The following is a 26,752-nucleotide window of genomic DNA, read 5'->3' as shown; positions in this document are numbered from 1 at the left end:
AATTTTAATTATTAACTTTATTGACACCAGACATATTTCCTGTTGTTCTTAAAGTGCTCCATAAATAGAACTGAGTTCCGTTGTTTGGTATCAGGTCAAATTCCAGAGCGAAATGGCAATGTTTATATACACTCTGAGCTTTTGCAATAAGCAAAATTGTAGTATTATTAGGCCGTATCAAAATTAATGTAAACTACGTTCTTAGGCGTAATGTTAATGACTATCCAGTCGGTGGCAGTAATGCGTCGAACTGCTATTTACCAAGTGCCATTAAACACCAGAGAAAGAATGTTCTCAACTGCTATTGGTCAGAATTCCACGCGCGAAATTTTCTGTGTTTTTCTTCCGGTGTCAATAACCAGCATACATTTTTGGACATAAGCGACGTCAAATTTTCTAAATTTATTAATTGTGAATTTCACCCACGTTTAATTTTCTTGAGTTATGGTGATGCAAGGCAGATGTGCAGTTGACACGCTGACAGAGTTCGGCTTTTCTTCAGCGTCAAGCACCCTGAGAGTGGGCTCCCATGTATTCCTTTGCACTGGAGGTGACGAGGTTTACGTATACAACCACCAAGACAGACAGTTGAAGGCAAGTTTAGGATGTGTTTTTATAATTTCTCAAATTTTAGGGGACATTATATCCTACCATAATGCCACAGTTTTGGGGGGCAAGCAGTGATAACTTTTTATATCACTGTTAAAAATGACCCATGGAAATTGAATCGAATCAATCAATGCCCCGCTAATAATTCAATTCCTCCAGGTGGTCTTCATCTTTCCTGGCCCTGTGAGAGACCTGGTATTGAATGAAGACAAGCAGACCCTCTACGTGGCCTGCTGCAATGGAGTTTATGGGATCTGTTTGTCATCTTTACCCTCCAGGTGAGAACTTTTTTTTCCATATATCACTGGCCTGCACACTACTACAACTGCTGTTTATTGATAATCATCTTTACAAGCAGAAGGGTGCTCACTGTATCAGAAAGACAGTATTCATATAACGTCATGGATGTAATTATAGTAGCGTGGAAAAGGGAATAATGTTTGGGAAATACTGCCCTAATGCAAGTGATTTCTGTTCACCTCAGGGTTCAAAGCTTGGAAGCATCCTCTACTGTGCCTCGTGTTAATGTATCCTCCAAGCAACTTGTTATCAGAGAAGATGGAGTATTAGCCCTACTCGTGATCAACTCTGTGCTGCTGAACCTCAAGCGGACTAAAACATCCTGGCTGTTGACACGCTACAAAATAGCTGAAGCGTCAAAATTCAATAGCTATGAAACACTTGGTTCATTTAAAGTACCATTGATATCAGACTCAGATGAGTCCGGCGAAAGGAGGCCAGTGCTGATTTGTGTCCACTCTGCAGATTCACCATCCTCATCGAGCTTACCGAGTGGTCACGTCTCCCTCGAGCCGGTCCTGTTCAAACACCTATTTGGGATTGACGCTTCCCTAGCCAATTCACCGGTTGTTTTCTGCGGTCTGCCGGACGGCCGTCTGTGTTTTGCCGCTCATCGTGTTCCAGGATCACAGCTCAGAGTCCTCCACAGCCTCGAGCAGCCTGTGGTGTTTGTCGGTTCACCTCCCGGGACCCGACCAGAACCGGTAGGCTCTTTGGTGGCACTAGGTGAACAAGGCAAAGTTGTGCTTGTCACATCCAAACAAGCAGGACGGGAAGGAGGAGGCGTCAGAACTGCTTTTACCGAGGTGTGTGTTCCTGGAGCTGTGGTGTGTGCCTGCCTTGAAAGTTGCTGGCTTTACTACAGCACTGGTGCAGACTTGCTGGGTCTGGATCTGTCACTCGCTTTCACTGAAGAAGCAGGATTGCAAAAAGTAGCTGCCGCCTTTCCGAATGTCATCAGTTTAAATGTGTGTAAGGTCGTAGCCTTGACCGGACATGCAAGGAACGCTGAAGGTAAGAAAACTCAGTGAGTCATAGAATTTTGACATGGAATCACTAAGAACCAAAGGTAAAAATAAATTCAGTTCTGATGTTGTGACTCAAAAGTTATAATATTTCTGTACCAGGTCAAGTTCAGCTGCTAGGACTGTCCTGCAGGGGGCAGCTCCGAAATATTAGTTTGCCTGTCAGATTGCAAGATGGCGGATCATCCCATCTTCCTTCGTCACATGTTGGCCGCAGCATCAAAGATGTCCTGTCAGCTATTGGAAATGTTTCTAGAAGGTAAGGATTTTCCACATTGCTACCGTAGCATTGAACCAAATTTTAACATGCTGGGGAAAAAAAAAATCAAGTGTCATTAAAAATTCTGTTAACTTATTTTTCCTTTTTAGAGCATCAGTGCTGAAAGCATCAATCAAATCCAGAAACCAAACCCTGAAGAAGCTGAATCATGTGCTCAATATCAGCTTCTTATTGAAAGCTGGAGCAGACAGTGGGACGCTTCCAATCCAATGTCACGCCACTACCAGCTGGATCACTTTGCTTCAAAGAGACTCTTTGAATTTGAAATGCATCCTGGAAAATGGAAGTTGTCATATTCTGGAGCAAGGATGGACCTTAAACATCACCACATCTTCCCTGTGCAATTCCACCAATGAGCAAAGCTCTTCTACACATTATTCATTCCCTCTTCAGAATGTTCAACCAGGCGAGAAACTGGAGATTTCCCTGCCACTGGCGACTGCAGAAGACTCCTTGTTACCTTGTAGCGTTTCCTTCTCCCTCACTTTCTCCCTCTTAGACCTCCTTGAAGAGGAAGCAACGACGGAGCTTCCAGATGGCGGTCTTGTCAGTTTACCGTTGAACACGCTGGTGGTGGATTGCTTGCACGGTCTGAGGGTGGCCGGTCCGTCAAAGAGAAACGTTGCATCTCGACTATACGACGTCACCACGACGGACCCCTTCTGGGCACTTTTAAAATCCCGCCGTGGCGAAGAATGGAATGCCGGGAAGCATCAGCATTCTACGACGATTAAGGTGTCGTCGCAGTTACTAAGGGACGTGTTGAAACCTTCAGAGGGGAGATCGAAAGAGATGCCTTCAAACGTGTGTGTCACGCTGCTGGACTGGCTCCTCTGTGAAGGCCACGGAGCCGTGAAGATGCAAGGAGACAAGATGGCCATCGACAGCTCTATCGTCCACGCTCGAGCACCAAACGGGCACACAATAAAGCTGACGGCTAAAGAGGTCATGCACATTTTGTTGCTTTAATATTGCAAAAGGCGTTTTACCTGATTTGTATTCCGAATTATTCTTTTAGCCTTGAAAAATGCAAGTTGCATGCCTGATGGGCTTTGGCTTTCTCGTCCAGGTTGACCTAGCAGAGGTCGGTGCGGTGGAGAAGGAGTCCCTGACCATCGTGGAGCTTCAGGTCAAGAGCTGCTCATTGGGAGCTGTGTGTGGAATGCATCATGCAGTCTTGCGGAGAATACAGGTTACAAATGCTCTTCTGCATTTTGGACCGAATGCAGGAAGTAGAAATCTAATGAGTGGTCCAAAAAAACCCAAAAAACATTTATTCTGAGTATATTTTGCTGCCTTTCGGAATCAACATCTCTTTTGCCTTTGATACAGAATTTGTTGCAGAGGGTGCCTGAAAAGCCTTCTTCCACAATCAGAATACGGAATTTACGTATGAGAGAGTCCCTACAGTGTGCTGAGGTAAGACCTGCAATAGATTGTTCATAACCAAAACTGCAAAAACTCACTTCTCAAATTGTCTGTAATCATAGTAATTAAATGTTTTACCGTAACGTTCATCACTAAACATTTTACACATAAATACAAGATCTGTTTTTGTCCATCTGATTGTCAGAAAATGTTGCAGCAGCTCCGGCAAAGTCGAGTCTCCTGCAACTTTGGTGAAGGCATGTCCACGAGCAAGGTGACGTCATGTCTTCTTAGTGTGTATGAAGCACTCAGAGAAAATGAAAATTCTCTGCTTATTATTTAACAACTGCCCAAGTATACTGTCTACATATATTGTAATTGGAGATATGAATCATTTGACAGCAATAAAGTGTGTCTTCTGATAACTGTGAAAGAACTTCCATAAAGAAATCCTGCTAAAAATATCGCAAGATACCGTTTTAACAAATGAGACGCAATTAAAAAAATATATAAAAAAAAAAAAAACGGACCACACTTAAACAATGATCGCTTAAAAGGAGTATTGGTGACTCATACATCAATATTCCTTTAGGGGGCAGCATATTACTGTCAAATGTGTTTATCCAGGCAAAGTCAGCAAAAACATGTTTGTAGTAAATAAATAAATGAAGAGATTGAGACAACACACAAAAAGCTTTGATCATAAATTAGAAAAAGAAAACAAATGTGCTGTATTGTCTTCATTGCAAAAGGAAAAAACAAGCATAGGAAATGATCATTGCACTTTGTCATCGGTAATCATAACACTGGTTTGAGTTGATTAAATTCCAACAGGTACAAGTGAACTGTAGGAACGTGCTATAATTTCACCACAATTTCTAGTCAAATATCCATTACTACTTTGTCTACATTCCCACCAAGGGAAGAAAAAAAAGCTGTGACTATTTAATGTAGTGGGAATGAGTGTTAATTACAGTCCAGGAGAATCTACTCTTTCTCGAAACCTGATCTCATGTGCTAATAAACTCCGTGGACCACTTGTACCACACTAATGAGGACTCTGTCTAAAAGGTGACCTCCATTTTCCCTTGACAGTCCCTGTGTCTTTCTCAAATGACCCCCCACGAGCGGGAGGTGTCATGACACTTTCCTTGAAGAAACAGCGAGGGGGAAATAGACTGCTTGCTCTTAAAAATATGCTAAAGGTTCCATCATGATGTGAGGCATTTGAAAACCTACTAATTGGAATAAATCATAAGGGCCTCCATCTTGTACCTCGAACTTCAATTTCTAGGCACTGCCGTCTCCATGACAACAGAACCAACAGCGAGGTCACAGGTACGTTTTCTCCCCCCCTTTTTATTAATACTCCCACAAAGCCGAGCTGTTCAAGCTGAGTCCGTCTGCTTTCAGCGTGCCTCCCTGGTCGCCGCGCAGATAGTGGCCGCTCCTGCTGCGAATGGCGAGGCGGCCGCGCTCCGGGAGTTCCACGCTGAAATCTTCAGGCACTTCACCGTCCGAGCACACCAGCCCGCTACTGTTGACGTACCAGAAGCGACCGGTCGCACCTGCGGGGTAAAAACAATCCATTACAGCACAGAATGATTGACAACCATTTCATTCAAACCCAATTTGGCGTGCTGACCTTTAATATGGTAGGCCCCGTTGCTGAATTGCAGACTGAAGATGTCGTAAACAGATCTGCTCGCATCCAAAGTGTTGGAGTTCTTGTGGTGGCAGATGAAACCATTCTCACCTCGGAGGATCAACGTGGGCCGGTTGGTTAGTTTCAAACTCAGCTGTTCGTCCTCCCCTGACAAAAAAAACAAAACACCGACTTTACTCAAAAAAAATAAATCTGAGATGAGATTTTGTAAGGAATTTAAACTCTCACCTATAGAATCACTGACAGCTAGCAACTGTCCATTCTTCTTGGTGCAGATATATTTACCATTGTTTGCTTTTAATGCGATTTTGTGACCAATCCACTCCATTGCAAACATGGTGTTAGCTGAACTGCATAAAATAAGAAATATATTTTTTTCCATTGGCTGTTTAATATTCAAGTTGAAAGTAGCCCACTGATTGAACTGAATGAAGACATCCAAGAATGAGTGCACCACTCACACTTGTGTGGCTGTACTCTGGATGCCTCCGTGGTCCACCAGGTCCCAGTAGTTGCCACGGCTAGTTCGAAAAGTACACTTGTTGCTCTCCTTGTCCATCTCCATCTGAAACGTCTCCGTATCCATCTCGTCTTCCTGGTTGGCGGCGAGGCTTACGCCTGGGAAAGAAAAAGCAAAGTTCCATACCCGTTTAGTGAAAATGTCACATGACCACGAGACAGACAGATTGTGCAGGTTTTAATTAGATGCATTGCGCAATATCCCCCATAAATATTACTAAGCTCTTAACAACGGTCCGCTTATCTCGCTCTTCTTTCTGGTCATCCTTCTCTAATAATCTCTGTAGCTCCTCACCCCTGACCCCCCCTCCCTCACCCCAACCCCCACCTTTGCCCCACCTTTGGGGCCTGCCTATCTGCCCTCTTTCACAGCTGGGTTTCGGATATAATCAGCTTTCGAGTGCTGCCCGTCTAGCCCCTCAATCTCCTCAATAAAAGAATCAAGCAAAAAAAAAAAAGGAAGAGCGCTGGATTTATAGGTCCACACTTAGCAGGATGTGCAGATAATTGGCAACGCCACTCAACTCTCAAGAAAGCGATGATCAAATGTAGGCAGAACAAAAATGAAAGTGCATTTATGTTAATAAGCTAATTTAGGAAAGGAAAGAAGGGCTTTTCCAAAGCCTGAAAGCTTATATTATGTATAAATGTATTCAGAGGCGAGATTTGATTTGAGTAAAAAAAACCTGGTTGCTATTTGACAAATGTTGACCTTGGACATTTTTTAAACTAAAATAGTTTTGAGTGAAGAAAACCACCATGTGCCTTGGCTCAGTAAAGGTAAAGAACACTGCTTTATTTTCTCACCACCATCACGCAATCTATAAAGACAATATGGATGCAAATGGAGATGAATCTAATATGCCATACTATCACTTCTCCCTTATTATTTCAGCAGATTGCATTCATTTTCTGATTTTTATTTATTTTCTCTCCCCTAGGTGGATTTTGATTTCAATTACATGTGGAAGGAGAGACAAGTGAGAGTGTGACGACACGCGACAAAGATGTCACGCCCGCTCTCTGAGCTACCTGGACACGTTAATGCCCATCTTATTAACTCGTGATAAATCAGGCGTCAGTGGGGGAGTTCGTGTGCAGGCGTGACTCATCATTGATATGAGGTACGTATGTCTGAAGCGGAGTGGCGGCCATGCCAGGTAGAAGGGGGGGGGGGGTTACTTTCATATAGTCTCCTCCATCCTGAGTCAATGTCATGCTTTGTCTACCTATTCCATGTGTCCATTTCACACTAATTCAACCCAGAAATGATCCTCCGTCAGGGCTCAGCTGGACCTCGCAGCCGGTATGCCGTCTATGGACGGGAGGACTGAGAAGGAAAGAGATTGGATACGCTGAAATCTGAGGAACCAATCTGAAAAATATCAAAAGCTGTGCTGATGGCCATCGCAAGGTTTGCTCAAGCATACAGAAGAAGAAGAAGGCCTCGCCGTCGCAGCGGCGATCGGCTTTCAGGTACGTAAGTTCACTTTCCTTGTTTACAATCGGGCCCTCGGATAGAATCTTAGCATGCTCCTCCGTTTTGGGACGCCGCCCCAGAACGGTCTTGTCCTACCTGCAGTCTGAAAGTGGAGCAGGTCCAACTAATCCATCAGCTCTGCCATCTATTATTAATGGCAAGCTGATGCCACTACCCCCCCCCCCCCCCCCTCCTGCCTCTCTTTATTTCTTCTTTCCCCCAATCTGCTATCCTGCTCTTCTACATTTGGGCTTGCTTTTCATGTTGCTCCTTTCAGTTCCACTTTCTTCCTTGGGTCCGTGTGAGCATTTGAGAGGTTTGGATGGAAAAATAATCTTTTGCTCAGGCAACACGATAAGCGTAAAAAGCCAAAATGAATAAATAATAAAAGACTTTATTGTCATTATCTTCAGCATCTCTCATCTTAATAACATCAAAAGCCTCTTTGATGAATGGACTCGCTGAGTCCATTAGTAACAAGAAGGCGCGCAAAGTGAGGTCCGGTGACTGCGGTTCTTAAGAATCCCCAAACACCATGTCGTCTACTCCCTTGTCCGCTTTCCCTTTCACCTCCCTCTCCTTTTATCATCTCGTCGAGCAGCAGAGGTACACTTCTTCGCTTCTCTCGACTAACTCAACAATTTCTTGTGGCAAATGAGTAAGACGGGAACTTGCGCTCAAGGGCCACATTTGATATGGTTGGATGGACATTCATAGATGAAGGTAAATAAAATAGAATATTAATAAATATTTATATGTCAGTACTCTCTGTAGCGTAAATCTAATATACTTTTTAAAAAATTTTTTTGCTGCTGACCCCTTCATGAGTATTTTCCGCCGCATTGTTAGGGAGTCAGCGGTCAGTGGGTTAGGTTAGATTAGGTGACTCAAGAAGCTTTTGACCAAAGGGGGGGCGGGGGCTTGTGTTTCTGAAAGCAGACGCTCTCTTTACCTTCCAGGAACAGGGGACTAACTTCATTAATAATTCAACACACTTCACCCCCCACCCACTCGCCACAGCGGGACATTATGTTAGTGTGTGCGGGCCTGTGTGATTGTGAAAGATGAAGCTTTTGTTTGTGCAAGGAAAACCTACTGTAGGCATGATGCAAGGATGGAAATTTACACCGAATGTGCAGAGAGAGCTGTGGCGGACTCTCTCGCCGTTTCCAGTCCTTCCCTTCAGCCAATCAATCTTAACGCGCTCCCGGTCATTTGGTTTCTGTCGGCAGCCCCCACCCCACTTCGCTAACAATGAACGGGGGCCAGATTGGGTTTCACCAAACCGGGGTGGAGTAACACGAGCCCGCAGACAAGAATCTGCAGCCAGTGGCTCAGCATGCTGACAGTATGCTAATCCATCCCCAATCAGACCAGCGCGTGCCTTTCAACCCTCAGCAACCAAACACTTAGCGAGCACTTGTAGCGCACTTCTACTTGGGTGTAAAATGAGCCCCGCAATCGCAATCTTGAGTTTTTGCACACGCATGAAAGAAACGCGGCCTTGTTTCGGACGAGAATGGACTTTGAAGCTGATGCGGAGCAGCTGTAATCCATCAACGCTGCGCTGCGCTGCCATGTCCGCCCTCGCGCTGATCAAATAACCCACTTCAACTGCCCTGTGACAAGACCAAAGCATAAATACATAATGCAATATCAACACAATTCTGCCACGCGCAATATAGGTTACAAGCAGCTGTTTCACAAGGCCCAGCAGGAAAAAAAAAAAAAAAAAAAAAGCACATTAACAGCATTAGCCAGCAACGCCACAACAGGGAAAGCCAGAATTTTTTTTTCTTCTAAAAAAAAGTACATTTCTATGATTGATTATGTGGTAAAGGACTCGGAAAACAATGCTGTGCTTTCATACCTCGGAACAACACAATTAGACGTCGGATCTGTCGGAGTTTCATTTGTATTTAAGGGGTGCTTTACCTACCTTGCCTCATGGAGACGTGTTTCCCATTGGCTGCCGTCAGAACCACTTGCGGTTGGCTCTCCTCCAGGTCAAATAGTTCGTCTTTGCCCGGTTTGGAACAGCGGCCGGACCTCAAGGTGCCGCTAGGGCCCATGGGAGACAAATACTTCCCCTCACAGTCTTTGAAAGCCAACTTTCCACACTTGAGCTCTAGCGTGTACGTAGTGGTCCTGCCACTTTGCTTCACCAGCTTCCCATCATTGCTGAGGAAGCGGCCGTCGCAGGTCTTCAGGCAGTACTTGCCGCTCTGGTAGACGAGGGTCAGGATTGCGGCCACCCCCCAGGGAATGTTCATATCCACCGAGATCTCGCCGTCCTCCGCTGAGAGATGGGCGTAGCGCTTGCGGGCCACTGACAACAAGTTGGCCTGCGGGTGGAGAGCCAGGTGCAGCACCCACAGCTCGGCGTCTGTGACGCCTTGAGCGAAGCAGGACAGGTAGTCCCTGGAGCCGCCGAAGAAACGGAGGTGCTGTTCGGATTGAAGAGCCCAGCGACCGTCCGACTGGGCCGCGATGAGGAAACGGCATTCCGAGTGGCGGTCCTCCGCCTCGCAGCTCACCTTGCCGTCCTTGTCGGAGGCCAGGTAGCGTCCGAGGTGGCTCCGCAGGTACACCACCCTGGTGTCCTGAGACTCCTGCTCCAGAATCCAGATTTGCTTCTTCTTCATGCTTGGAGCTGAAGCATTGAGCTGACAGACAAGGATAGCAAAGTGTTAACGGCACCTGTCATGTTTTCAGGATAGTCCAATTCGATTGCCTTTAGCCATGTTGGGATCGATTGAACTTTTGATTATTATTTGTATTTAATTCATTAATTGAGACATTGATTGGATTTTCTTCCCCAACCTTAAAGCCAAATCTCTCAGCTGTGAGGTAGCAGCCTTCGTGGTTGATCAGACCGAACTGAAGCGTCAAAGCATGATTCCCATTGGACGGCATCTCGACCTACAATCAAAAACACAAGATAGATGATATAAACTTTCTCCAAACTGTTTCCACAAAGTTGAACAGATAAAATTTATGGCCTTAAAAAACAGCAACGTTCATGCCGCTTGTTCCAATTTTTTTTGCCCTTTGTTTGCCGCACTTGTCTAACTTCAAATAATTCTTTCAATCCGTAGTGGGAGAGAAAACTAAAATTCCATTTTATAAATTAATGGAAGTTGTTACAGTTAATTGCAGCGCTGACAAGGTAGATTTCCTCCATCCGACAAAATTACCAATGACTCATGCTGTTGTGGTGGAATTAGCATTTAATTTAGATTTATTCCTTTCTTTGTAGCACTCTGCTAAATCAACAGGGGCCGGGGGAAAAAAAACGAATAGAGGTGATGTCATGGGGAGTGATGAAATGCAAACATGGCTAAGACAGGAAATCAATTCATTAAGGTACAGCGTCGAAAGCACTCCAGAGACCGCCAAATTCCGACCCCCACCCATGGCTTTCGCGATAGTTTTCCAGCCGCAGCCTCCTAATTTACTTACTGTGGTTTTGTGGCTTCCTCGCCGCTGTTTCTTCAGCTCTAATTCCGGCTCCCAGATTTAAGAGTCTTCTTTCACCAAATGACCTGTTGTAATTCCTGCCTTGGTTTTCCACCTTCCCTCCCAGCCTCCACTTGCCTAATCAGGTTAGTCGCGGCGAAGGCTTGAGTCAAGCTCCTCGGCGGAGAGCCTGTCGTCAGTCTCTTGTGCCGCATGGACTCATTTTGCTCTCAACCCCTTATCTCCTCATCTTCAGCGTGCCGCCTCCCCCTCTCGCCTGTTGAACCCGTCCAGCTTTTTTGACTGCTTCACTCTTAAGCTTCATTTGCTAGTCATCTTCTGCTCATTTTCTGAACTTGAGCTTGCTCTACCAGGTTCTTTAAGTGTGACCAAGGTGGAAGAACATCCTCAACCATCCAAGTATTCCTTTTTCTCCGATCATAAGGTGTCCATCACAAAAGGATGCCTGCCTTTGTCACCTTTCCCATCTGGCTATGCTTTGACTCCTCTGCTCTTTTTCGCAACTTTTGCTCTGTTCTTTACTCTCTGGCACATGAAGACGAGGCACAGGCTGATAGTAACCAGAGCACTCCTTGTGCCTGCTCTTCTCCAGCTCCCCTTACCCTCTAACACAGAGGCTTTAGTTACACACCTTCTCTGATTGCACACTCCCTGGATCAGCTCTAATAGGACCAAGTAGCAGACTTTTGTGTACCCCCCCCCACTCCCACCCTATGCGCGTGCTTGTGTGTTAGTGCGTGTAATCAGCTTCCCCAATCAGCCGATTGTTAGACTTCTTCGTCGGGTAAACAAACGTGTCTCTTCCCAAAACCTTTTAATCCTCAACCCAATCATCTCAACGTGGCTAATCTACCGCCGATGCCTCACCCGACTATTTGGCGAGGCATATTAGCACGCACCATAGTGAAGTCAGTAAACACCGCCCCAAGATTCAGGCAAGATTCGAACCCAAAACATCAGAACAGCGAGCCAGGCATCCTAACCACTAGGCTGCATGGCAACCGCAATTAATTAGGAAAACACATTTGAATGCACTGAATCCTCCCTTGTCATGACATCCACACTTGTGATGTTTGCGGTTGAGGTAACAAAAACACTGCACAGAAAAAAAAGTCATACAGCGTTATTGTCATCAGCGCCATTATTTTCATTACTGTTACTATTATCACTTCCACAGAATTCCCCCTCATGTGTGTTCTATCTCACGCGCCATTAATTCAGGCCGCGCGGGCCTCGGGGGCCCGCGTCATCGTCTGCTGATGTGCCGGCGAGCCCGCCGCTGTCGGCACGCGGACGCCTGTCGATAGCCTGCCAGATGTTTTTTTTTTTCCTCCCCTTCCCTCTTTATTGTGCGAGGTGGCCGTGCCAGGTTCACCGTGGCAACCGTGTGATGGTGCTTTATAGGCCATTACATCGGCCCTCTGATGACACTCAAATAGCTATCATTACACCTCCTCCAAGGAGACACAGAGCAGGGAGGGGGAGGAGAGTGGGGGAAAAAAAGAGGTAGATGAGCGGGACCAGGAAGAAAGAAGAGAGGGCAAGGCAAGGAGATGGCGAGGGGAGAAAATCTGAAAGGTGAACGGTGGAATGATGGCATGAAATTGCACGGGAAGACGGGATGAGAGAGAGAGGTGGGAGTGACCGGGAGGGAGGATTCAAAAATGACCGTTTTGGAGTTAACAGCCTACAGGCCTTTTTTTCCTCCCCTATTAACTTCTATTCTGCCATTACTTGGGACTGCGGGAGGCTGGCTCGCACCCCGCAGCGTCCCGTTATACTTCCACAGCCCCCCCTCCGGTCCCATGTGTACACACCCACACGTAAGCTCCCCACACTCCTTTTCCAAATTGCAAACAGGAGATCAGCTGCTTATTTGTTTTTGTTTCTTCTTTTTCACTTGCCCTTTCTCTCAGTCCATTCATCCATCCATCCATCCATCCATCCATCCGTTTTTGGGACAGAAGGATGTAACGTTTCCCACTGGAATGTTGCGCCCCACCTTGGTCCTATCTATTGCATTGGAACCTTCTCCTTGTGATCTATTCTTCCTGTCAAACTTGGACTTTGCATCTATGGTGCCGTTTGTGCGTTCTTGCAGGTTGTAGTACCTACAGCCACCGCTAAGTGGCGGTATGAGCCTTGTATTCCAGCAGGCAGTTGTATGTGTGTGTGTCGGGGGGGAGAGGAGGGGGGGTCGCTATACTTTACTGTACATCTCTTAGAGGTGGAAAAAAACGGGAAAGAAGATTGATGCTTGTTTCGTTACTGTTGGTGCCTGTGCGACTGCACAGCCCTGAGAAGAATGAATGAAGAAGCCCTTTTAAATGGCTGCTTTTAATGCTTGGCTTTTTAGTGGGGGTAGGGGCAAGTGGGATGGGGATGGGGGGGGTCTTACAGAAGCGAATCAAACCTGGAACATCAATGCAATTAAAACAAGGCTGTCGCGTTTGCACAACAGGAGCGCGTTTTTTTTTTTTTTTTTGACCCACAAAGTTATGTGTGAATTGAATCTTATGGTTTATTCTGCGCCGCATGCAATGCTTGCATTTCTCATGTGCTTTTAATATCACCGCTTCTCTTGCATGCTAATTTCATTATGATTAGGGAAAGGTTTAAAAAGCAGCTCCTGGTGTTCCTTTCTTTTAAATCTGTCCCAAGCGAGGCTTTGGAAGAGTCCGGATGAACTGATACATTGCCTTTCTAAAAACAAACCGCCCCTGGATCATTCATTAATTCACATTTGGCTATTACAGTGCAGGGTTGTGTTTTATGGGCAGAGCGGTTCCTTCCTAGGTGACAGACAGGAAGGAGTTAATATCAACGGGCTAAACGTGATGAGTGAGGGAGACCGGGACACACACGCAGCCAATCGGCGCAAAGATTAACACCTTAGTCGGTTTTTATTGGTCCAAAGCCTGATATTGTCCTTTGGCAAATCAGAGCCCACGTGGGGTGGGGACCCCTCATCCCACCGTTCATTGGCCTAGACTCCAAACTGGAAGCCCACCTCACCACACGATTGGCCTTCCCTCCCCGTAGAGCCCCTCCCCGGCTTGTTTTCCCTCCGCAAGGAAGGGAAATATCCCTCTCGCGAGCTCCGTGGGCTCGCTTGCGCTTCCTCGTCTCGGCGCCGTGGTCTCGCTTCACATTTATCAACATGTCACAGCGAGCCTCTTTAACGGCGACAAAGTACGAAATACACGACTACCGCGTGATATTTAACACTGAGTCAACGCGTCCCGGCATTCCGTGTTCGTCTGTGTTCACCTTACCTGAGGATGCGCACAGTTTTAGTGCATGATTTATGTCCTTGTGACATCACGTATATGTGACACACACACACACGTCGTGACACGGCTAACCTTTAATGAGGTCATTATATTAGGAAAGATGAACAGGCAGGAGAACTTAATCCAATTAGTCTTTATAGCTACAGCATCCATCCATTCTGGCATCCATTCGCACTTGAAATGAATCAACCATCCATCACTTGTTCATTCCTATGAATCTACCTATCATCCGCCCATGCAGCATCCATCCATCCATCCATCCATCCATCCATCCATCCATCCATCCATCCATCCATCCATCCATCCATCCATCCATCCATCCATCCATCCATCCATCCATCCATCCATCCATCCATCCATCCATCCATCCATCCATCCATCCCTCCCTCCCTCCCTCCCTCCATCCATCCATCCATCCATCCATCCATCCATCCATCCATCCATCCATCCATCCATCATCCATCCATCCATCCATCCATCCATCCATCCATCCATCCATCCATCCATCATCATGCATCAAAACAGCAACAAGGACTTAAGATGATTCCAATTAAAATAACAAAATGCACCGCAAAACCAAAGTACATATGTAGAACCTTGACCATTCGCTCTTTAAACGTCCGAGGAAATCGTGCGTCATCGGAATATTGTTACTCACATGAGGGCATCAGCAATACACGACAAAAGCTTTTTTCCCCTGCACAGTATATGAAAATTAATCGCCTGATTTAGTCAGCTCGATTTAAGTCTATTAAGCACTAAAGCCTTGTAATGGTTGACCTTATAAGATTTACCAGTTTCAATTATCTTCTGTATTTATTGTTTGCTCGCTCTCACAACTACACTGCCCCTAAAGGCCTTAAACATTATTGCTATTTTAATCAAATGCGGGTCTTAAATTCCGACTTACTTGTTAAAAAACGTGTAACAAAGTAGAAGATGTGTTTTAAACAGCAACTCTTTCAGGTTTGTTGATTTTTTTTTTTTTGCTTCAGTTTATTTTACACAGTTGCATTTTGTTAGTTCAAGTCCACACAAATGTTAGATACAAAATAGGAACTTAAATCAGTGATTTTTATTTTTTGGGCGGTGACATGAGTCAGTCAACCGATGCACTTTGCGAATTTTATCTGGCTTCTGATCCGGTGTCAGCAGGGCGCAGCGGCTCTCGCCGTGTGGCGTCCCGCAGGAAGGGGACCCCTCTTATGTGTCCTGGGCGATTGTCGTCACGGCGATGGCGGCCATAGTGCTGGTTGCCAGGGAGATTGCTGGCTGCTTGTCTTGACCCGTCCCCCTTTGTGCTGTCACCGGCGTTATTGATGCACGCCGCTGCTTGCTATTGTGGGAGTGTAGGAGGGAGGGCGAAGAGGACAACGTTTAATGAGTTCAGGAGGAAGAGGGGCTCTCCCTCGACCCCCCCCCCCCCCCCCCATCCTTTGCCTCTCCTTCATTTCTCATGGGGGTCTGCCTTGTGTGAGTGTGCATTAAGAATGGGGGTCTCTCGTTATCCATCATGGTAAAATGCACTTTGCTTTGCTCAAAAATGCTCACACACCCGAAACCCTGCATGCTGCTTTTATGGAGAGCGCTTGCAAAACATTCTCCTTCACCTCTTTGGGAACCGTAAACACACACTGTCTCTGTCTCTCTCTGACACACACACACACAACGCTGCCTGAAGCTAGGGGCAAGATTAATAATGACCCATCTCCCCATAGACAGACCCAAATATACATTGTTTGAAGAGGGGTGGGGGGGTCGGGGGGGACAGGTACAGACAATGACAGGATGAGGAGAGGAGACTAAATGGTCATAACAAAGAGGAGGAAAATTGGTCCCCGGTAAAAAACAATTAGCCTTGTTGGGGCCTGTGAAACAGGTTATGTTAGTTAAAGCTAATTCAGGCCTCTGAAATTGCCCATCTCTGGTCTAGATTACTACCAACATGGTTTATTTTTTAAAATTACATCCTCTACAACAATGGTGCAGCTTGTTTGCATAACAAATAAACAAAAACAATGCATGAAATGTGTTTGTCTCCCTCTCATCAGATTTAATTTGATTTAACCGTATAATATTGTGTACAGTTTACGCATAAATGTTTTGTGTATCACAGCTGCAAGGTGTCGGCAAACTCAAAACAAATGGATCCTGGAATGTGCTTGAATTTGACCTTGAAAAAGGTATATGAACCTTGTCTAAAGAGTGTAGAGATGGATGAGGAAGAATCTGAATTACACTCAACACACAAGCACATATATAAATACACACACACACACATGCACACAAAGAGAAGCATCAGTGTGGATTAATGTCTTTGCCTCAACTATTTCATTTATTAATGTCAGAGGCCTTGGTGATGAGGGCATTTTTCAGGTTGCTAACCATTATTCCCCCAAGGCCCCGGGCTCCATAGGTTCTCAAAGCACCGCGCGTGTGTGTGTTTGTGTACGTATATGTGTGCATACAACTATACATTCGTCTACAGTAGTCTCACCAGCTTGTGAGACTATTGCTGTTTTTTTTTTTTTACCACTGTTTTGCACACAACACAAGCCTTAGCAACTCCCAAATTTATTTTTGTCCTTGAAATGATGTTTTGTTCATTCAAGCGCATAGAATGTGCTGAGTATGCAGCAACCTATCATGACGACCTGAGAGAAATTCACGAGTGAGACAAACAACATCGTGTCTCAATAGACTTTTTTTTCCTCCTGACATTGTTTGTGGTGTGTGATGACATTAATAATGTGGCATTGATGCATTCTTTCTTTTATTTTTTTTTTCATAAAATTGGCAAACCCAAATTGGAAAAAAATGCAGGGACTCAATATTTGTTTATCAAAAAGCTACATATTTTCTTCTAACATTCACAGCGTGAGTGTTTTTAAGCCAAAGCTCACGACTGAGGTGTTTAATACTGCAGCACAAGTTGTGAGTTAAACATGAACCAAGAATTTAATCAAACTTCCAAGCCCCCTTTTGTGACCTCGCGTCAGTCAACACAAACACAGCGCCTATTCAAGATCCATATTCACAACCAACACAAAATCCAACATGCAACATGCTGGTGAAGAAAGCTGATCCAATGAGATCTCTTGGTGTTTCTTTCAGATGGGAAAATGGAGTCCACGCAGTCGGCCGTGAGGTCACGTTGAAGACATGGCAACAATACAAGGAAACCCACGTGTGTTCCTCATGATGTTGCGCTCCCTTCAAGCAATTCAAGAGGTATGTTTTTATCTCTAATTCGAAAGTTGGGAGTCGAATTTCTCTGGTGCTGCGGTGAGTGCTTGAAAGGATGTGACAAGTAAAGAGAATGATAAGTATTCCGATGCTTATCACTCATATTTTGTTTGATGAAGAGAAGTAAACTGATTATATCTTTTAAAAAAAAATTGCTTTTTTTTGCTGAGCAAAATGAAGTCATGTGTTTCGTATTTCATTTCCTTGGTTACTGTATGATTAGCATCTCTTTGTTCAATGAACTGCAAATTCTGTTCCTGATACCCACAACATGCGAGGAACACGCAAGTTGCTGCTAGCTAGCTAGCTTTACACGGATAAACATATTATCCTATGTATGTGTTTATTTGCATTCTAATTCTTTTCTTTTCAAAATTTCCGTTTTGGGGCTGGCCCCTCTGAGGTGGACGGACGTTGTAATGACGACAACAGAAAATGGATGAATGGATAATGACAATTTAATGACGGTATATTATTATATTGTATTATTCCGAGTCCTTAAATCTGCCTGCTTCATCTTCTGTGTCCTTTCCCTTTTTCCTCTCCTCACTGTAAATCCTCCCCTCTTTTCATCTGGATTCAAACAATATTATTTATTCCCCCCCTGCAACTTCATCTGTCTGACGGTCTGCCTGCATTTCCGGCCATTCATCCAGCATCACGGTGTTGCTGATGTGGTGCAACGGAGGTTGCATGGAGGGAGTAAATAAACAAAGCGGGGGCCAGGATTCCGAAAAGATCTTGTCTTTGCATGAATGACGCTCATTCATCACCGCCCTGCCTCTCCCTCTGTATTTCTTTTGTGTATGGGAGAAGATTTATCTTTAATTCTAATGGAGAGTCGAATGATGAAGGAGGGGAGGGAGCGCGAGTGGGAGATGAGAAATTATTAAATGTCACCTCCAGTTTGATGCCACCAGAGCCTGAGATGTCATCTTTGTTTGGTGGGCTTACAGTTTAGCTCTGGTCTCGGGGGCTGGAGAGCATCCCAAAATGATTGTAATTTCTAGGAATAATTTGGAAAAATGACAAATCAAACCAGTTGTACAGGTGTGATGCAAAAAAAGGCCATAGATATGTGAACCTTTATTTTATCTGATTTAATTGTCATTACTTACGCTTCATACGTCTTTGTAAGCAAGCGGTGGCGGTGCTAGCTAGAATCGCGCACTGTGAGAGACCCCGCCCCCTTTTCTCCCAGCAACTCAATGCTCTACTTCCTGACACACCTAGCATCATTTTTTAACAAAGTTGCTTTACTTTTGACACCGTGTGTTTCCTTATAACTAGTGTTGAACTTACCTCAACAAAATCAGCTGTTCCCGATTTGTCTCATCATAACTCAAAACTGATAAAACACGTTTGCGGCCATGTCATTTCTAATCACTTTCCATCAACAACTAGCTTAAAAAAAATATTTCCTATTTCCTTGACCTTGATGACCTCTCCCTCTACTGTTCATTAGCAAAATCCTTTAAAGTACCCTATGTCTCCACAAGGGGGCGCAAATTCCCCAAAGAATGCTAAATAAAATGCTGCCCTGTACGGATATACTAGAATGCTAGCTAGATAGAAAGATAAAGTCCCCATCCACCATCTTTCAGCCGCCCCACCTACCATTAGCAATTAGCTGGTAGTCCATAATGGATGCTTGTTTGCTATGTTCACCTGTCAGCCGATTGAATTAGCGCCTCCAAAAGTGTGTGCGTGATCATCTTAGTCCGGTAATAAAACACAGTTAGAAATGACTTCAATCCTGTTAACAAAACAGCACCTGAGTGCAGGCCGCTAGATAAATCAAAGGTGGGTCATCACCACGTCAACTGGAGGCGGTTGAGAATCATCGTCTTAAACAGCCGCATCATGGCTATGCAAATTCGACGATTTATCACAGGTATGCTTGGATGGCTGATTTCAGGAAGATGACAAAAAAAAAACAGATTTTTTGTCGACTCTTGCGATATTTGCTACGTGAGTCACTGATTCATCACACCAGTTGCAGGCCGTGCATTTTATACCTGGCCCCTCCAATGGGGATTTACCCGATTTAATCCATCTCTTAATGCCACCACCATCATGTCGCAATTATGGAAATATAGAAAATATAGAAATCAATACTAAAATGCAATATAATAGCATGCATGAGTAGAGTGGATATTAAAAGTCTACACACCCCTGTTCAAATGCCAAAACAAAAATAATAAGACAATTGGACAGAAAAAAAAATCTTAGCACTGGATGGTATGGGATCTAGACAAATGCTACAAAAGCAAAAGAACAGTCAGTTTGGAATAAATAAATAGAATTAGGTTGTAAATATTCATCAGTGCGGTAGCGTTAAAGCCTTGCTGGCTCCTTTCTTTGTACAGACACAGAGAGAGAGAGAGAGAGAGAGAGAGAGAGAGAGAGAGAGAGAGAGAGAGAGAGAGAGAGAGAGAGAGAGAGAGAGAGAGACATCCTCCAATGCTCACATACTTAATTGTGGTAATGTTTGAATCTTTCAAAGCTGTCATTTTCCCACATGATACCGCCTTGTTTTCAATTACTTGGGAGCACACGGCTCTTAAACACGTACACAAAGCAATACCTGTCTCATTGTGTGTATGTGCATGAGTCTGTATTCATGGTATTGTTTTTGTGTGAAAATGTGTGATGAACTAACTTTTTTTAATTTTTTTTAGCTCAACGCCAATGACGGAGGATGAGGTGTTTTTACGGTACGTTTTGATCAGTAACTTAAATTTCAGCTTTACGATCTGTGTGTTGTGTGCTTGCGTATTTGCACAGGCAGCGCAGGCTGTCAACAGCCAGTCGGTTGAAAAATTGAACATCACCACCACCTCATTTTTATACATGTCCGCAATAGTTTTTGGTTACAGTCACTGATCACACCTCATCAGCAGTTATTGTGAATCTACGACGAAGAATTTTGTTAGCGTGTCGACACACACAAAAGCACACACATTCGTGCGCCGGGGAGCTGAGCATGAGTCAACATTAGGGGACTAAGAAAAATAAAAAGCACATAGTCCACTCATTACGTGCTGAGCGGAACCCAGTCAACCAGATCAGAGGCGTGCGTGTGAATGAGAGTGATAAAGAGGCTGCAGTGTGTGCGCTTGCAAATGTGTGCGTGTGTGTACTCGTGTCAGTCATCTTCTTTGCACTGGTCCGCTGCTGGAATCTCAGTAGAATGATCAAGATTGTTCATATCTGTCCTGTAATCTTGTTGGTGTCAATCTCAGATCCGGAGTCTATTACGCAATGATACGGAATGAATGCTGAAACAACTTTCCCGTACTAGTGTTTCGTTGATGAGTGTTTAGGGAGGTTCATCTTCTTCAACTGCTTCAAAAGCCACACTCCTATTTAGTCACAAGTGAAACTGATTAAAAATATGAGCCATAGAAGCCTTTTGTTTAGCGCATTTGCCGATGGAAATCTATTGTAGTGCTTGCTCTCCTCCCCCACCTGAGGAGGACGAATGGCGTCGCACAAAGAGCAAGCGCATTGACATTCCAAAAGCACAGGTTGGGGCTTTGGATACTTAAAATTTGAAATTATAATCGACATTGTCAATAAAGCAAGTCCCCTTAACCCAGCTCCCCTTTTTTGCACCCATTGCGGCCTTGTAAAAAGCCGGCTTGGGCTCCTCCTCCGGCCGTATATCATTGCGCAAACATGCCCTCCGTCATTATGAGGCTGCTTGTCATTTTTCTCAGCAGGACGGTGCATCTCGCAGCGCTTCTCATTGATGCCTTTGATTGAACTTAAAGAGATTAATTTAATTATCTCACATAGGTGCCGTGAATAAATATAGCAGCGACTAGGAAGGAAGCAAGTGCAGAAAATGTTCATTATCTGTACAAAATGCAAATGTGCTTACTCAAATGGTAAGAAATCCAATTTTCTAGAAAAGGGATTTGAGGTAGAAGGCATCTTCTCAACCCTGGAACACACCCCCACCCCTCCCCACCCCGGTTCTGCTTTTTCACTAAGATGAGACTAAACGGCATGTCAGGCGGGGCCTCGACTCTTTGTAAACAGGCCGTGGGTCCGGTCAAGGCTGTGAGAAGAAAGGACAGGCGAGGAGGGGAGACAACTGAGCTTGTTTGCCATCAGGTGTGTGTGTGTGTGAAGATATCTCCAAACATTTGGACCCGGGAGATAACAACATGCCAGAGAGACGAGGGTGGGGGGAGCGAGAGATGAGTGTATTTCCCCAGGACCACCTAAGCCTCCTAATCAAGATATTCCCAATCTTACTCGTTTGTGTGTGTGATGTGTGTGTGTGTGTCTGTGCCAAAGATAAAAGGCAGTGTATCAGAAGTGTCCCTCATCAAGCTTCCTCCTAGGTTAGGTTCATACTGCAGGACTTAATGGTTAGTTTGAATTGTTGGGAGGAATATGATGGGTTTTGTTTTGGCTTTTTTTATTGTAAGCATTTTTAAAAAGTGACCTCTCTCTTATTGAAGATTGAAAGTGCCATAAAGAAAAACAACTTTAAATATTTTGATTTCAAAATAATTGGTTTATTAATTGTATAATTAAAGAAATACATGTCATTAAGTGTATTGCTTATGACTGTATGTGAAAAGATATAATTTTTCAAATTTTATGTTCCTGTGTTGCAGTATTTAGGAGGTGCAAAGCTTTGGCGTAATGAGACGATCGCTTCTCAATGTCATCAGATGGGAACGTCTGTTGAACACCACTAAAGATGTGACGTAGCTTTTCAATTTAGACATAGCCTCTTACTATCACCACAAATGTACACTTTAATAGTTTTTCAAGTGGGTTTAAATTCAAGTCAAATATTCACACTCACAACTTTGCAGATGAAACGATGAAAGCGAGATGGCGCTAGTGTGCGAAACGCCGTTGGAGAAGCAGGAGAAGAAGGTTGCCATGGATTAGCGGACGTGACGTCAGGCCATTTGGTAAATTGAAGACCGGTGTGCACGGAAGTAGTCATTAAATACAGGTGACGCGAAATGGCGTCCTCCCTTGTGGCCACTTGACAGGTAGGTCTGCACACGAGTAAATGTTTGTCGTTTGCTGCCGTTTCTCACGATGCATTTTCTCGTTTCAGGATTTTCAGCGTTTGAGCGAAGCACAGTAAAGTCACAGTTCACTTCCATTTGCTGCAGGTAGCACGGTGGGCTCTGTTTTTGTGCCATTATTTCGATTTTTTTTATGCTGGCCAGCTTTTTTTTTCTTTTCTTTTGCTTTTTACTGGGGGTTGAATGCAAATGTTTGTTTGAAAAATTGTCCGCGTTTCTTGGTTCTGTTGAATATTGAGTGGTGTTTTATTTGACGTTTTCGTACAAACATTTGGATGTGCATTTTTCCTCAAACAGATTGTTGCGAATTCCCATCAAAACCAAATATTCGTCCACTTTCGGTATTGGTTTACTCAAGGTGTGACAAACTCGTACCTAAAAACGCTTGCAAATATTTTTACTTCCGGTTTCCGCCCGGACGCGCCCTCTTTGGACAGCCAATTTTGGACCGCAAACTAGGATCATCTTTGGACTCGAGGTAGGTTGCGTTTGGATAAGAAAATGTCCCTTCTTGTGCACTTGCGTCGCATAAACTGCCTTAGTAATTAAGCTATTTGTTAGATGTTAATTGGCTTTACTCTGCCATAATGGCGCAGTCCGTGCAGCAACTACGATGCTGCAACCACACGGCAGATAAGCAAATGTCCCGTCTTGAGCACAATTTTTAACAAGTTTTATTTGGCCATGATGGCGTTGTTCGTGTTGTAAAGACGATGCTGCAGCTACATGCAACGCTCGCCCCCGAAACTGCCAGTTTAATTTGTCTCTTATATCAATGTGTACACTATCTGTTGACATTGCCTTTTTTTTTTTCAATATATAGCCATAAAATGACTACTGCAGCGTTCTTATATAAAAAGTGAGCAGCAAGATCTCGAGGAGGTTTCAGTGAGGATAGAGATAATGCACTTCAAAATGAGGTGAGTTCATCTATGGTTGTCACATTCTCAATGGCAATTGAAGTTACCAACACAAAATGGTGATGCGTGATTTGTAGGCTGGAAGAGGAGCCGGATGACATGAGGAAAGGACAAATTCTACACCCAGTCAAGAATCAAGCAGCACGCAAAAGTTGACACGTGGGGATCATATGACCAGGAGGGGGCAGTGTGGAGCTCTGGGACGTCCTTTGGTCATGGGTGCTCGACGGAAAGGTTTTTGTGTGGACAGTGTTTGGGGGTCTGATGATTGAACTTGCTTAAGAGGTGCGCTGCAGTTGTGGTTGAGGTTGTGGCTTGTCTGGATCCAGAGCAGCGTTGTCTTGTGCTAGGATTGCCATTGATGGTGCATTGTAACCTTTGGGGAGGACATCGTCACATTGATGGACACAAACGTACTTTGACGTGGAGCCAAATGTCCAATTTTTTTATATGACTTGTTGACTATTGTAACATTTTGTCTTTTTCTGACCTACCACTGTCGTACTTGCGTTCTTTGTTCCCCCCTTGGTGTAGGGCGGCGTTGGAGCAAGCCGGTCTACGAGGTGCCGGAAACACATACAGAGCTTTGACGTAAAGCCAAATGTCCAATTTTGCGATATGACTTGTGACTATTGTAACATTTTGCGTCTGTCAAACCTACCACTGTCATGCTTGCGTTCTTTGTTCTCCCCTTGTTGTAGGGCGGCGTTGGAGCAAGCTGGTCCACGAGGTGCCGAAAGCGCAAACAAAACTTTGCCGTGGCGCCGAATGTCCAATTTTGCAATGTGACTTGTTGACTATTGTAACATGTCTTTTTCTAACCTACCACTGTCATATTTGCGTTCTTTGTTCTCCCCTCGGTGTAGGGCGGCGTTGGAACGAGCCGGTCCCGAATGTCCAATCTTGCAATATGACTTGTAACATTGTCTTTTTCCTGACCTACCACTGTCGTACCTGCGTTCTTTGTTCTCCCCCAGGTGTAGGGCGGCGATGGAGTGAGCCGGTCCACGAGCAACCACCAGTCGAGGGTGCTCAAGACATGACGCGAGCAGTGCACAACTCTTTGCATGTTCTGCTTTTTGCAGGCTAATCGCAAAAGGGGTTGCACGGCCCGACTCAGCGACGGTAACCAAGAGAATAACTAGCAGCTGTGATCAAGTAAGCAAGTGACCTCCAACTTGGGGTGTGCTTTGAGTTTCTGACATTTGTTTCTGCAGATGGCAACTGGGACACAACACGATCTGATCAGAGATGGACTGCTTCACGGCCTCACTCTGAAATATCCTGCAGCCGGCCGGCTCCTGAGGGAGACCCTCTTCCCTGGAGGCGTTGACATGCGCAGCTTCAACACGTGAAATTGAATTTTCTTTTAATTCACGCTAAAATCGGCAAAGTCAACAGTGGGTTTTTCCTCTTGCCTAAACCACCACAATGTCTGTTTTTCAGGGTTGCCGGGGCAGCGAATTGGATGAGCACCTGCACAGAGAGGGACTGGACCTGACTGTGAGACCAGGGGGTAGATAAGTACGTCGACAGAAGTGTACCACATGCAACTGAGTGCTGTCTGTCTTTTTGCAGTTGTGCAAGGCGGAGGAGTCCAGACATTGAACACCTGCCCGGAGCAGACACGAACCTTCGGCAGACCTTCGCCCGTGACGAGCAGCCTACACCAGGCGGGTGTAGATGAGGCGTGGCCAGGAGGGCAAAGTGCCCAGCCAGCATTTAGGGAGAGTATGACTGTTTGTCCTTTCGCACTTTCTTTCCCTCCCTCCACTTTTTCACTGGGTGTGCACTCTGTCTGCATGATGCCTCTTTCTTCTCGCCACTGTCATTGTGCAATATTGTTTTAAAGTGTTTTTTTAATACGTGCAGTGAACTGTAAAGTTTGTTCTTTAATTGTGTGTGCCTCTTTACCTGAATTAAATTGCGAACTGAATTCAAGTGGTCCATTTTAAACATTGGCATGTGAAGTCCATCTGTGCATATTTTGAGTTAAAAGACAACATACAAAATGGGATAATTCTGTATAAGACAATTGTAAAATTAGTCAATCAAATGAGTTCAAATATGTAATGTTAAATATGCAGTGTCAAGCATGTCCTTTTACTGCGCAAAGAAAAGCTGGATGCATTCTAAAATGTTGACAAAAGCCAAGTAGCCTGACACAGATGCAAATGCCAAGTGTTGAGTAAGCGTTAAAGCTGTCTGCGTTGCAACCAATGAAATTCATCTTTGGCAAACCTTTTTGCAACTCTGCCGTAAAATGGCCACTGAAGTCAGAATTGTGTTCCATGTTGGTGCATTGTTTAGTACGAGTAAAACCTTTATTCAAGTTCAAGCTTTTTTTTTTGGCGGTTGAATAGTCGTGGGTGTTTTTGTGAATAAAACCGACTTTGGTGTGTTTTGTTCCTGTGGGTGGTCTTTGTAAATAAAGTCAACTTTAGTGTGTTTTGTCAGTCGTCATTCACAATGTGCCTCACTTGATGCTGCATCTCTTGAATATGTAACTTCTCGCATGTTTTGTTACAGGTCTTGATGTCTTCATTTGCTGTCTGGCTACGGAGGCTTGTTGCTGTACAGTTGAGAGCGTTGTGAAAGTAATTTAACTTTATAAACATTACATGTAACTTCCAGGACCTTGGGCTTTGATTCAAAGCATTTATTGGTTGCATGTTGCTTAACACCACCAACCTTGGTAACAGTACTGTGTGATACCACCCAGTTCAGAGTTAAGCCTGCAAAAAAAACGTAAGGCCACACAACCTGCTTAGGTGGTATGTAAATGAGCCAAAAAGGTACTCTTATTACCGGCTTCTTTATTAAATCGGCCTTTTCAGACAGCTTAGATGAAATCCAAGTACTGCCATCTAGCGGCGGCAAATTTGCCTTAGCCTGTCTGACTCACCATTTAACTATATTCGAAAATACTTCACAACTACACTATTAAAAAAACTAGCTGTCTCCTATGCGCATGTGTGTAAAAGTAATACATTAATTTTCATAACTTCTACTAAACCACATGCTGGACTTACGTGATATTACTGTAGATATTTTCTTCAGTTAGAGTTCTTCTAGTCGAGCATTGCCGGGCTCGAACCCGAGATTGCGGTTTGCACTGTCGCGCGTTGAACCGCTCGGCCACCACTGCTTCTATTATATATTCATCTATGGCCTTACATGTCCTCAGCACCTTTTGTGCCGGTACGTACGCCATATACAGTAATGACGGGACTGTTTTTACCTCGTTTAATATGCATCAAGCATACGAGCTGGTGGTTTAAAACAGCCTAAACTAGTCGGTCACAAAAAAAAAATCAAAAAAACTTGCTAAAATTCTAAAAAGTTAGTTGTCTGTTGAGAGAAGCGTCCAATGAAATGTGGTTAATACCGTTGGGGGAGAGAGATGTGATTAGCGTTAGTACATGCATGTTTAGTGCAATTGACGGTCAGTCCAGCGTTTGGTAAGGGCAGTGCATTCATGGTTAGTGCATTCATGGTTATCA

The 26,752-nt window shown here is 44.5% G+C and overlaps 2 protein-coding genes across 14 annotated transcripts; one reads left to right on the top strand and one right to left on the bottom strand.

Moving 5' to 3' along the window:
• Nucleotides 1-314: 314 nt before the first annotated feature.
• On the top strand, nt 315-25,205 carry faap100 (FA core complex associated protein 100). Of its 12 annotated transcripts, none has more exons than XR_015854066.1 (24): nt 315-594; nt 769-887; nt 1,094-1,923; nt 2,037-2,193; nt 2,304-3,159; nt 3,284-3,406; nt 3,547-3,633; nt 3,788-3,856; nt 4,877-4,920; nt 4,996-5,157; nt 5,242-5,364; nt 6,709-6,891; nt 7,051-7,243; nt 17,135-17,251; nt 17,670-17,733; nt 19,948-19,983; nt 21,901-21,988; nt 22,105-22,290; nt 22,359-22,807; nt 23,153-23,249; nt 23,327-24,407; nt 24,467-24,600; nt 24,696-24,752; nt 24,828-25,205. XR_015854066.1 is itself a non-coding variant. In XM_088360315.1 (8 exons), exons 1-8 carry the CDS (start codon nt 445-447, stop codon nt 3,923-3,925), a joined length of 2,460 nt encoding a protein of 819 aa, XP_088216441.1. In that variant the 5' UTR covers nt 315-444; the 3' UTR covers nt 3,926-4,007. The 12 variants fall into 12 exon arrangements, 1 of the variants encoding a protein (XP_088216441.1); XR_015854070.1 differs by having other exon boundaries at nt 17,135-17,733; nt 22,359-22,416; nt 22,627-22,807; XR_015854063.1 differs by adding an exon at nt 16,137-16,203 and having other exon boundaries at nt 17,135-17,733.
• fscn2b (fascin actin-bundling protein 2b, retinal) lies at nt 4,209-11,304 on the bottom strand. Of its 2 annotated transcripts, XM_088360317.1 has the most exons (7): nt 10,710-11,304; nt 10,071-10,169; nt 9,187-9,913; nt 5,710-5,866; nt 5,477-5,598; nt 5,228-5,395; nt 4,292-5,150 (listed from the first exon to the last, which is right to left on the bottom strand). In XM_088360317.1, the coding sequence occupies exons 2-7, from the start codon at nt 10,161-10,163 to the stop codon at nt 4,945-4,947; spliced, it is 1,473 nt and encodes a 490-aa protein (XP_088216443.1). In that variant the 5' UTR covers nt 10,164-10,169; nt 10,710-11,304; the 3' UTR covers nt 4,292-4,944. The 2 variants fall into 2 exon arrangements, with proteins under 2 accessions (XP_088216442.1, XP_088216443.1); XM_088360316.1 differs by having other exon boundaries at nt 4,209-5,150; nt 5,228-5,598.
• Nucleotides 25,206-26,752: the final 1,547 nt, after the last annotated feature.

The sequence above is a fragment of the Syngnathus floridae genome, chromosome 18 (genome assembly GCF_059516105.1).
Source record: "Syngnathus floridae isolate MCC-2025c chromosome 18, RoL_Sflo_1.0, whole genome shotgun sequence".
Lineage (NCBI taxonomy): Eukaryota > Metazoa > Chordata > Actinopteri > Syngnathiformes > Syngnathidae > Syngnathus > Syngnathus floridae.
Note: the sequence above shows the minus strand (reverse complement) of the source record. Positions and strands in the feature narration are given on the sequence as shown.